Source organism: Chenopodium quinoa, unplaced genomic scaffold, assembly GCF_001683475.1.
Source record: "Chenopodium quinoa cultivar QQ74 unplaced genomic scaffold, ASM168347v1, whole genome shotgun sequence".
Classification (NCBI taxonomy): domain Eukaryota; kingdom Viridiplantae; phylum Streptophyta; class Magnoliopsida; order Caryophyllales; family Amaranthaceae; genus Chenopodium; species Chenopodium quinoa.
This window is the reverse complement of record NW_018743033.1, coordinates 3,009,668-3,022,136: the sequence shown is the minus strand read 5'-3', so window position 1 is coordinate 3,022,136 and position 12,469 is coordinate 3,009,668. Positions and strand designations below refer to the sequence as shown.

Below are 12,469 nucleotides of genomic sequence, written 5' to 3'. Positions count from 1 at the left end.
GCCGGGGAATGGGATGTTGGCTCGAAAAAGGATGATGGGTACTTGTACCATCATCAATCCCTTGAAGTTTCCTATGAAGACTCCAATGCTTATGGTTTTGATTCTGATTAGCTATGTAGATCAGTTTATGTAGTGTTATAGTAGTTTAATCTATTTAGGCCATCTCATTTTGTTATTGTAGGATGCTAATTGTTACAAAGTTAAGGTAGATTTGCCCTATAGTTTTTAAATTGCACACTTTTGCGGTAATATTTTGTAGTGTATATATAAATAATTATCTTAAGGTTTAGTGTTTTATTCTTGTATTGTTTTATGTTTAGTGTTTTATTAGTGTGCATTTTATATATGCTTGACATTTATGGATAGATGAATAAAGTCTTTAAAATGTTGCTTTGGATAGATGATTATTGCAGTGAAAGAGTTTATAAGATTTTAGGTTGGCTGGTTGAGTGTTCAAAACAGATTTAAGGTTTGAAGGCCAAGTTTGGTCAGGAGTTCATTTGATGATCAAGAAAGGTTTATTTATTTGTGAAGAACTGTTGTTGTTGCTTTGCTTATGCTAATTGGATTGAGATTAGGGTGAGGATGGGTTTGAATTGCTTGGTGGTGTGCTGATTTTCTAAATCAATAAGCTGAATCTTAATTTATTAGTTTATATCTTGTGTTGTTTTATTTATGGTTTTCAATTTGAAGAGGGTAGATAATTAGTATGTTGTTAAACTTTGAATCAAAGTGCTTTGTAATTGTCTTGATTTGGTAAAAGATAGCACTGTAACAGGTTCTAATATGATATAGCTAGATAGCAATGCAAGGCATAAACTTTGTGATTGTTTTTTTTTATTGAAGGTAGTGTTTTAATCTTCAAAAAAGGTGCATATGTTGGCTTGTTAAACAATGGGCTGCAATGATGGGGGGTAATTAAATCAAGGGTAATGGAATGAAAATCAGTCTGACTAACAAACATTATACATGTGCATTCTTGTAAGATTAGGTTGCAAGGAATATAGAATTGGAAATGCATAGCAGAATATCACATACTGAATAAGAAAGCATAGAGTTTATATTACAAGGACTTGCTGAACTCATGCATCAGAGTAAGCAAGCAAAAGAGGCATTGTTTGTAGGCCTATATGGAAACACATGCAATCATCGGATCATTAAGCTATTTGGTAGCAACAACAGTGACAAAAGGAAGATGTAACTCTAAATAAGAACAGACAATGCTTGGCAAATGGTTTGAGAGTAGTCTACTTATTTTAGGTAGCAATCAAGTAGGCATCAAACAAGAACACATCCAAAATGATAAGAGAAGCCTATCGTGAATGATGTGTTCTGATTAGAAGCCTTAGATTGGTTGAAAAGGCATTCATACGCGGGAAACAGATTGGACCACCCATCTCAGCACCCCTGCCCTGTTCAGTGCTTGAGTTGGATGAAGTATGATGTGCATTGGTGTGGACTTCAGAGTTCCAGCAAGGTGATCGAAGTCGTTCTAGTCATCCTGAGTAGAATATAGGGTGATGTTATGCCTAAGGTGAATAGCGGTGTTTAATTTTTTTACCCAAATAAGTTAAGGCAAGGATTGATTGGGTACCTTAACTTTTTAGTTGAAAATTTAAAATGTAGTTAGATTGAGGATTTGCTCACAAACCAGACCAAAGGCAGTTAGCCGAAATGTTCTAGTGTCATTCGCAACATCAAAGGTAAAGTTGACCCTGTATTTGTAGTGTCAGTTCATGACGTTAGATATGGTTAGGATTTTGGTTGTACAACATAAGGATGTAGAAGCTCACCTTTTAGTGGAAGTGCATTTCTTGTCAGGGAATGTGGGCAGAAGAATGGCACATGTGCAGCAACGCCACATCGCCTCCCACAATTATCGCAGTCAATGTAAGCAATCACATTGCTTAATTGTGGATCTAGAATTGTGATTGTCAGCGTGTATAGCTCCTCTTGGACAGTGCTGTCAACCTGAAATGAATTGGTGTCAGTTAAGAAGAAAGGTTAGGGAAGTAAAGGGATAGGGTGTAGTTCTCAAAGGAGCTTACAATTTTGCCAATGATTTGATCAATTGTTGTAAGAACTGGTTCAGTGCCCGCAGTCATGAACTCGAGCTGCCTTGCCATGTAGTCAGCAATGATGTCTGGATGTGCATGGGCCCTAATGACATAAACAAAGTCAGAATATGTGTGGATTAATTACGGAAGCTGAAATCTGATTAAATATAATTGCATTATAATGTGAAACTGTAATGTGATAAATGATTATGAGCAATAAGCTTGCGGAATTACCAAGTTCTTAAGGCATCAACTTTTTCACCAGTGGGTGCTGGGCCAATTGTTGTAGACATGCTTGATTGGAGTGAAAACCCTGTGGAAGCTAGCATTAGTATACTTGTTATTGACAGCATATATAAAGTGGTAGAGGGTGAAAATATTTTTAACCTCTGTGATTAGCAGGTTTCAAAGAAGTTAAGCTTACAACCAAGAAAGTGGATGCCCTGTCCTTGAGGATTTCACAGTCAGAAGTTGCCAGTTGTCCCCACGCAGAGATGATTAGGGGCCAAGAACTAGTGCTGCAAATGCAATGGAATGCAATTATGAAATTGTTTAAAATTAAAATGCTCGGAATGTTGTTGAAGTTTAAAAAAGGGTGACTACCTTTGATCAACTATGCTGATATTACGCACATCAGCTACCCTGCCTGATTTGTATGTCACTTTGCGCACTTCTTCCATGTGGACTACAACCCCAAGCAAATCTAGCAAAAAATTAGCAATTAGGCACATTACTTTCAAGAGTTGGATGCATTCGAAAGTATTAATACTAAGTTTAGGTAATGTTATAAGTTTACCAAACCGGTCTGCTGGACCGCTGGTCTTGGGTACATCAGCAATAGGGATGTAGTCTCGCAAAACAGGACCTTCAGTTCGATCGATAGCTTGGATCTTAGTTAGCCCTCCAAATGTAAACTCACATTCTCCTGGTATTGAGCTGAACTTCGGGTTAATTGTCCTGATCGGATCATTAGCTATCTCATACTTTTTCTTGTGTTCAAATACTTTTTTGAAGTGGTCAACTTCATCTCCAAACAAAGTTGCTTTCATGCTGTTTCCCTGTAGTATAGGATAGACAAATTTATGTAAAGTAGATGTAAGACATAAATAGCACAAAGCAGTTTAGGGTTTTTGGTTTGTACTTCCTCATCTTTAAAAACCAGTTTCTGGAACCTTTTTTTGCCGGGAGGAGTTCGGGCAGGACATTTTTCCTTCACTGTGACTTGAACCTTGTATGCTTTGCTTACAAGTGAAAGCTTGTTTAAAGTTGTGTATTCAGGTTTCATCTGTGGATACAAATTAAAATAAGTTTTATCATATGAATTTAAATTAGACAAAGTAACATCTACAGGTTTTATGTACTGTTAGTCAGCAGCACAAATCTACTTAAGTATAATATTATGTGCTGTACATGTAACAAATAGTCTTAAATGATGAGGTCTGTATTCCATAAGTTTCTGTTGAGTGTTATTCAATGCTGAGGCACATGGGAGGGTTTTTCTATGACTAAATAATTATCTAAGGTCACTACTTTTAACTTTCAGGTAATAAATAGCCATTTAGGCATATATAAAAGGCAGTTAAGGTGCCAGTATTTTTACAAGGTTTGTTTTCGTTTCTCACTCACATTTCTATCTCAGTTTTCTCAAAGCAAAGTATTTTGCAATGGCAAGCAAGGGTAAAAATAAAGTGGATAGTAGTGGCAAGTGTGGGTTACCTAAACAACCTAGCTTATAAGCAATGGAGGAACGGGTGGGTTCTCTTGAGAAATGGGTGGAGGAGCTAGAGTCAGTTGTGTTTGCTCTTTGTTTTGGTTCATTTGAAGATAAGCAACCTAGCCCAAAGAGAGAGACACCAAAAGAAGGGACCAGCAATGTCAATGCTCAGCCTATTCCCCGTTGCAGTGACATCCACCACCATTCAAGCCCTTCATATTTACCTGGAAATGATGCCTCATATGGTGGTTCTTTGTAAGGAAGTTATTAATTGGCAGCAAGTCACTTGTTTTCTAAGTATTAGTAGTTACCTACTTGTGTTTTAGCTTTAAAGTATTATGGTGATAAGCTGTTTAAGCTTTGGTTAGGTGTTTCTTAGTTATTAAAGTTGTACTCAGTGTTTGCTTTTTATTGTCGTAACTGGTTTTGTATAGACCAAAAGAAAGTTTGTACTAATTTTCTACGGGATGTTCTGCCTACTTTTACATTATGTCCTTAGTTGAATTCTAATTGAAGTTGAGGTACAAGGGTAATAGAAGTGAGTTGTGTTTCTTTATCAGAAATTTATGTCTTTTATGTTGACAGTGGTTGGGTAACTTCAAGTTTCTTTACTTTGTATTACATAGTTTGCATGAACATTTCTGGATGATTCAAAGTTGGCTCAAACAAATACGAGTATCATACATGCTCTTTTTTCACTGGCATAAGCATCATTAAGTTTATTTCACCATCAACTATATAAGTAAAGGGTCAATAATAATCTAAAATCTTTGCTAAGCATCAAGTGGTTAGGTGATTTTCTATGGTTATTTTTCTATAAATTTTTATTAAGCTAGCAAATATGTATTCTGTTATAAGGAAAATTTTATCAAAACATATGTAGAAGGAAACTTGCCATGTTCAAGATATGCATGCAATTTAGCTACCATGATGTACTTGTTGTTCTGTTGATTAATGATTCTTTTTCATTTTCCATGTCTATGGTTAAATCAGTCAATTATATATTTGCTTTGTTTGTAACTGATGTGTACTTGTTTTTCGATGTCAATACAAGGTGATTAAAGCATATGAGATTCCCTTCGTGTAATTCTTATACTTGTAAATTTTATGCTTTACTTTTGATAATTTTTCATTTACTTTTGAGTAACTTTTTATTACTTAAATTTTTTTCTTGATGGGGTTATGCTTGCCAGTAGCCGATGGTGGTTGTGGTTTATTCTGCTTGTCATGTATCTTCTCTGCATCGCTCTAGTATATCAGGCATATTGGATGTATAGAGTATGTAAAAAGGGATTATAGGGATCTAAATGCATTTTGTGCATTCCACTATAGTATTGCTGCATTATGTAATGATATTTTAGTCAGTTTTATCTCTAATAATTTTAATACTTTGTGTATTTTCAGGTTGAGTGTCCTAAGTATCCAGGCTTTTGTATAGCACAACAAAGGAGGAATATATCCATTTGTTGAAATATTTCATACCCTAAAGCAAGTATGTCAGCTCCTTCTATATCTAATACTCTGTAGTCTTTTGGGATTTGGACTATGCAAGCATCCAGTTTTAGGATCATACATCCTTTCAAATTAGATTTACTTTTGAGATCGTTTTATTTACTTTTGATCATTTTATTTACTTTTGAGATTGTTTTATTTTTTTTATTTACTTTTTGAGTAATTTTCTTTACTTCGACAATATACACTAGCCTACTAGCTCAATAGGTAGAGCATTGTGCAAGTGCACAAAAGATGTGGGTTCGAATCCCACGTAGGTTTATTTATGAGATAAAATTATTTCTTTCAATTATTTGTGTGTATTTCATTCAGTTTACTTTAAAGTCTTTTTTATTCACTTTAGATTCTTTTTTATTTACTTTTAAATACCCCAATCTTCTTGCTAGTTGGAGGTCGTATCTTAATGCGAGAGCTTCAGCAATTGCAGGAGAAGTGTAGTATGAGCATACTTTACCAGCAGCTACAACCTTATCCAACTCATCCATGATCACTGTCCCAAGCCTAATAGCTCGCCCCACTCAAACATATGCATCCATATCCACCTTCTTGTAAATGATCGGGTTAAGTGCCACGCAGGCCCTGCCAAGGCTGCAGCTGTTGCCCTGCAGGCTCTGCCAAGGCTGCTGCTACTGCTGGCCCGACCTAGGCTGCTGCTACAGCTGTTAGCCCTGCCTAGGCTGCTACTGCAGCTGCTTCCCTGCCATGACTTGCTGCTGCTATGCTAATTCTGCTCTACCACCTGCTGCTGCTATGCTACTTTTGCTCTGCTGTCTGCTGCTATAAATGCTGCTCGGGAGTTCTTAAAGTTGAGCGAAACGGGAAGCTGCTGTGAGCAAGAGTGCAACCTATGCAGGAGGAGCAGCAGAAGCATGAGCAGAAGTAAGATTATTTATTTACTTTAATGATGTTTTAATTTACTTTTTAGCCTTTTTTATTTACTTTTGAGCTGAGGTATTTAGAGTTCAACACTTTATCACCAAACAGTGACATGCCTCATCTCCAACTCCAACCCCTACCCAGATACGAAATAAAAGAACAAAACTTTGTTACCATAACCAAAGGCTTTATTGCAGTTACTTTATAGATTATTTTATTTACTTTTAAGATTATTTGGTTTACTTTGGAGTAATTTTTTATTTTATTTACTTTTAAGATTATTTGGTTTACTAGCTTAATTCTTCATTTGCATGACTTATTTTCTCTATACAATTAGTACTACTTAAATAGATTGATAACAATAGCCTACTAGCTCAATCGGTAGAGCATTGTACAATTGCACAAAAGATGTGGGTTCAAATCCCACGTAGGTTCATTTGTGTAATCTAAAGATTAAACTTTGTATAAAAGTTTATTTTAGTTATTTATATGTTTTATTAGATTTCTTCTTTTTTTGTTTACTTTCGATATAGTTTAATTTACTTTTAATTTGAAAACATCTACATTGAACTCAATATATTTGTTTCTTATAATTTGACTCATCTTGCAAGAATATGAAAGTCAATGACTTAGAGTTTTTGTGCTATAACAAAGTTTCCATAATTATTAATCATTTAAAGCTAATTTATTGTTCGTATACTTTAGAGCTTATGTGATTTACTTTAAAGTTATTTTAATTTACATTTGAGAAATTTTGAGTTACTTTAGTGTGTGTTATATTTTGTAGAGATAACTTATGTAGGAATCGAACCTACACCTCTATGCATTTGCATAGTGCTCTACCACTTGAGCTAATAGGTTTACTTTAAAGTCTTTTTTATTTACTTTAGAGATCACTTAGGATTATGATCGTTCTATGAAATTAGACAACTGCTAGTCTTGAGGACAAAAGGTTTAATGAAAACCTATGTTTCAAATGCACAACAAACACAACATCATACTCGAACTCCATATATTGACAGCCCATTCTTCTAGCAAGCACCATTCTCATTCTTGCATCCAAGGATTTTGCCATGACAACAACCAACCCGTCTTATTAAGGAAGTCTTGAAATGTCAAGAGCCACTACATCCAATAAACCATCAGTACATACATGGTTGAGTCATCTGGCAATGGCTACAGCTTCATAGGCGGCTTATTTTAACGTCGTAGTCTTTGCTTTAGGAGGTTCTCATTCCATTCTCTGCCTTTGACTACGAACAGTAAGAATGTGACTGAAATAATAAACCAGGGCAAGCCAGCTTTCTTCTTTTCTGTCTCAATGTTGCTATTAACCTCATCTAATTCACAAATATAGGCAGATTTTTTAGATGAAACCAGTTCCTGCAATTCCAGTTCACCTCATCTGTTTTTGATTTATCTACTTTTGAGTGTTTTTTATTTACTTTTGAGTGTTTTTCATTTACTTCAATGCTGTTTAATTTACTTTGAGCGTTTTTCATTTAGTTTTAGAGACAACCTATGTAGGAATTGAACCTACATCCTTTATGCATTTGCATAGTGCTCTACCACTTGAGCTAATAGGTTTTAGTACACCTAGTAACAATCTAAAGCATAATCGATAATCTAACTATTAAATTTATACTGAAAATATTTAAACATGAAAATCTCACAAGAACCTAAACCAAAATTCTTTTGGACTAATTAGCACAAAGTCAAGATCTTATATATATTTAGCATTTAATTGTTTTACTTTTGAATTCAATTTGTTTACTTTTATAAAATTTGTATTTACTTTAAGAGGATAAGATTATCAAATAATATAAATGCAGCTAGAGTTTAAATTATACCATGCACAAGGCGGTAAATCACCCGATAAATTCACTGATTATGACCTGCTATGTCAAGGTATATACTACTACACAAAAACTACCATTTCAACTTTCTTCTCTGATAAGAGCAAACCACACTATAAATCATATGAGAACAATGTTGATTAAGTAGAGCTTTGATTGGATGAGAACAATGTTTATAAAGTAGAGCTTTTGCTCATGACTTTCCAATGTACATTGCTGGTGTATCTCCCAAAGAATGTCATGAATCACTTTAGCTTCAGGATGTGAGAATGCTCCTACAGCGAACCTATGAATGCAACCGTTAAGCTCAATAGAGCTTTCACCAGGCAACTTCATTACACCTGAACTTCTCATTGTTTTCTTCACCAACCTAGTCAAATACCCAAAAGCAAAGACCAAAAAATACTCCACCAGGAACGATCAGAGTAAAATTTATCAAGCCATTCACACCATTCCACGAGACTTGAGAAAGTGCATTTACTCACATCCAGCCTTAGGGGGAGGCATACCAAATTAATTTGGCATCCGAAAAAAACACCAGAGCATGCAGCAGGGTAAATTACTAATTATACTTTTAGAGCAAAATAGTTAACTTTTGCACAATTTTAGTTTATTTTAATACATTTTAATCGAATTGGCCTGGTTTGATATTTATGAATTTTAGCTTACTTTAAAGAGCTAGATTTATAAACCTAGATTGTTATAGCAAATTCTAAATTGAATAACTAAAATCTGTTGATAACGAGCTAAATGAACTGAATTTCAGTTTACACACATTCTAAAAATAACAAGCTAGATTAAAATAATAGTTTAGAAATCTAATTGAGCTAAAATCGCAAAATTAAACTAATTATAAATCGATTAATAAAATTTCTGCAAAATTAACCATAATCTATGCAAAATTTTTGGCACATCCAAAAATCAATCTGTTTCACTTCAATTTCCAGCAGAAGAACTTCAAAATTGAAGAATTGGTTAAGTAAAATGTAAATTTGATATCAAAATTGAACGTATGAAGAAATTCAAAGAGTTCGATTTAAGAATTAACGATAAACCCTAGATAATGAAATCGTAATTCAATGATTACAAAACAGAGAGAAATAAAACATCTTACCTCAGAAGATGCTTCAACGGAGTAGGGAAAGCTCAGAATCCGCGTCAATGGAGTAGAGGAGAATGAAAATGGCGTTGGTGAGGAGAGAGAAAATCGCGAATTTGTTTTTGGGACTTTCATTTAATTTGTCAGAATAGATCCTAGCTGTTGATCTAGCGTGCCTCTTCTCTTAGATCCAACGGTTCTGATTAGTTCCTAGTTCCTAGTTCCTATTTAGGATTGATTCTCATTATAACCTGGTTCGAAATGGGATCATATGAGACCACATCCTTTATGTGAGAACCCTATTATATGTGAGGACACATTACAACCGTTGGATCAATTGCATCCAATGGCTACAATTTATCCCAATTAAACATAATTTCAAAAACAATTTTCTAGCGTTTTCTCTCTCCTCCTTCAATCAACACGCCATTTTCTCTCTCCTCCTTCTATTTCTCTGCTCCCTTTCTTACTGTTCTCTTCCTTTGCTTTGATTCTTCATTAATTCTGCTTCATTCTTTGTCAAGGTGATTTTCGTTGATTTTAGTTTGATTTTCGTTGATTTTAGTTTGATTACTTAAGGTTTTTGTCAATTTTTTTTGTGATTTTTGGCGATTTTCGGTTCAATTTCCGTTCGATTTTTTTCCTGGCGATTTCTATTCGATTTATATTTGAGTACTTATTAGTTGATTTTAGTTTTAATTTTGCTTCATTTGAGTAATTTTCTTACATTTTCTTTGTTTTTTTGGAAACCTAGAAGTAATTGCTATGGAATCATCCCTAATTGGTCTTCAAGAAAATACAATGCATGTGTTTGTTCATTTTATTTTTATTTTTTCATTTTATATTTACTTGCTCATTTTTTGTTTGTTGCTCAATAAAATACTTTGTGTTTAGCTTTATTTGAGTAATTTCACATACTTTTTGCTACTGGAAGTATGATATTCAGTTTTGTTAGCTGTGATAACTTGGCTAGACAGTAGGAATGAAATGAGTGTTTGGTTTTACTTACTGCTGTTTTAATGTTTGCATTTGTTAATATTCGGTTCCCATTAGTACATGATTCCGAGACCAAGCAATTATATGAGGCTAATGAATTGCAGTTGATACTAATTAGATGAGGATAAAAGAAGATAAGATCACACCTGGTGAGAATTCTAGTGTTGTTGTAGGTACGTGTGCACGACAGAAGAGACTTGAGAATTTCTTTAATGCCATCTCTGTGTATATTAGTAGGAAACTAGGAAATAAGAAAGTATATGATTAACAGATATATTACCTTGTAATTAGCACCTATTGATTGTGATTGCACTCTATAAATCAAATTGAAATTCTAATTGGTGATTGATGATCACAACCAGATTGAATTGTTTCCTCAGGCGGCTGACATATTCCTCCTGTAAGACTTTTTATTTATCATGCATATACTTGTCTGGTAGACTAGCAGTTATGTCTTTAAAATGCATTGTGTTAGAGTTGTGCATCAGTTAGCTGTGAGTGCCTATGTTTATTGTAGCTTCAAAACTAAGTGCTGGCAACAGATTTGTATTTTGCTCTGCTGCCTTCTTTATCCTTGACAAATCTTCAGTTTCTGATTTATGGAGATCATAAGTTTATTTTTGACTATAGTAAGGTTCCGACTTGCTTGCATCAGATTTTTCCTTTAAGTTGCCTTCAGAGCATCTCTGCCTGTGTTATTGGTATCAGCTGTCTCAATAACTTAAATTTGACAGTGATGAATAACAAGTTTATGATTCTAATAATGCCAAACAGACTTATAGATAACAAATAAAGTAGACGAGTACCCAAATATTTTGTTTACTAATGAGTGTATTTTCATGTTTGGAAATATATCTATTTGTTTCTAGGACTTTCTCTGGTGTGTTGTAATTAGAATCTGAAAATGTTTTAGTTTGAGTGACTAAATATTTGTTCATTTCTCTAATGAGCAAATAGTTAGTTACTCATTTGTCAAAATGAGCAATAATTCCTTGCTCATTTAGCAAATAATCAAAAAGTTAAATGCTCATTTCTTAAATGAGCAAAGAATTACTTGCTCATTTGTACCTTGTGATGAATAAGCATCTTAAAAGGAGAAATAAGCATATCATTCATATGTACCTTGTGATATTTGGGTTGGTTATGCAGCCATGTAGGATCTAAACACGTCTCCTCATTTAGAAGATCTTGGTTTAGGGTTTTCTTACAAATTTGCTTCTTAATTTGATTTTTCCTTTGTTTTAGTTAGCTTACATTTTTTTCGGTTTTTTTTTTTTTTTTTTAATTGTAGAATTGTACAGTGCTATGGATTCTTCGGTTGCTACTGATTCTACCAATGCTAAAGATTCTACAGATGTACCTTTGGAAAGGAAAATGTACGTGTTTTCTTAATTGTTCATTTTATGTTTTCTTGGTCAGTATAATAGTTATTGTTTGCTCATTTGCTAAATGAGCAAAAACTGATTGCTCATTTCCCAAATGATCAAAGAAATGTTTGCTTATTTTACTGATGAGTAACTAAGTATTTGCTCATTTGACAAATGAGCAACTAACTATTTGCTCATTTGCTAAATGAGCAAAATATTGATTGCTCATTTGACAATTGTTCATTAGATAATTTATCAGCCTATGCTTCTCTATCATAACATACTCTAGACCCTCCCCTAAAGTATCCTCTTCACTACACCTCCAAAAAAAAAATCTATGTGATATTTTACTTTTTATTTTTTTTTTATTTTTTTTTTATGATTTTGTATGAGCAGGAACTCTATTGAAAAGGAGTGTGCTACTGATGTTGGTTCATCAGGGGCTGTATTGTCTATAGAGTCTGAGAAGCTCAGTGCATCTATAAAGTCAAAAAACAAGCAGAAGAGATTCAAATTAGTCACTACTAAGGGTAAAGGAAAAAAGGTTGAAAAAGGAGTGAAAGAAAAATAGAATGTGAAGTTCGAGGATCCTGATGGTGAAGATGGAGGATTGAATTTAGGGGATGTTGTTGATGAAGTGCAAGGATCAAAGTCTGTTGTTTATGGGACGTTGCGTAATAAGATGTCGCCTTCATCTGTCGTTAATTTTGTTAAGAAGCTTTCGGAAGATCAGTTGATTGCTTTTAGAGCTATAAGATTTGGGTCCTTGGAGTATTTGAAAGTGTCCTAACTGCCTTTGCAGTTGGGTTTTTGGTTGGTCAAACACTTTGATGCTCAGAGTTGTTCCTTGAATATTCCTAATTCCGAGCCTTTCAAAATTACAGAGCAACATGTACATGAGGTCCTAGGGCTGCCAGTTGGAGGCATGGAGATGGATGCAAATTCTTTTTCAAAGGATGATAAAGTCATTATCCAATGGAAAAAACAGTTCA

The 12,469-nt window shown here is 34.2% G+C and overlaps 1 protein-coding gene across 2 annotated transcripts; it reads right to left on the bottom strand.

The window, feature by feature from the left end:
* On the bottom strand, nt 1–9,335 carry LOC110730610. 2 transcript variants are annotated; one of them, XR_002513105.1, is made up of 10 exons: nt 9,130–9,335; nt 3,199–3,342; nt 2,854–3,115; nt 2,661–2,760; nt 2,445–2,575; nt 2,292–2,370; nt 2,049–2,160; nt 1,794–1,971; nt 1,595–1,715; nt 1–1,501 (listed from the first exon to the last, which is right to left on the bottom strand). XR_002513105.1 is itself a non-coding variant. In XM_021910435.1 (9 exons), exons 1-9 carry the CDS (start codon nt 9,247–9,249, stop codon nt 1,666–1,668), a joined length of 1,176 nt encoding a protein of 391 aa, XP_021766127.1. In that variant the 5' UTR covers nt 9,250–9,335; the 3' UTR covers nt 1–1,665. The 2 variants fall into 2 exon arrangements, 1 of the variants encoding a protein (XP_021766127.1); XM_021910435.1 differs by having other exon boundaries at nt 1–1,715.
* Between the last annotated feature and the right edge of the window lie 3,134 nt (nt 9,336–12,469).

Bases quoted from the DNA above. Each gene is read 5' to 3' on its own strand.
- LOC110730610 (XM_021910435.1), bottom strand. From the start codon at position 9,249: ATGAAAGTCCCAAAAACAAATTCGCGATTTTCTCTCTCCTCACCAACG. The intron at 2,761-2,853 runs GTAAACTTATAA...ATTTTTTGCTAG, and splicing joins CGGTCCAGCAGACCGGTTTG to ATTTGCTTGGGGTTGTAGTC. The intron at 2,576-2,660 runs GTAGTCACCCTT...TTGCATTTGCAG, and splicing joins ATCAGCATAGTTGATCAAAG to CACTAGTTCTTGGCCCCTAA.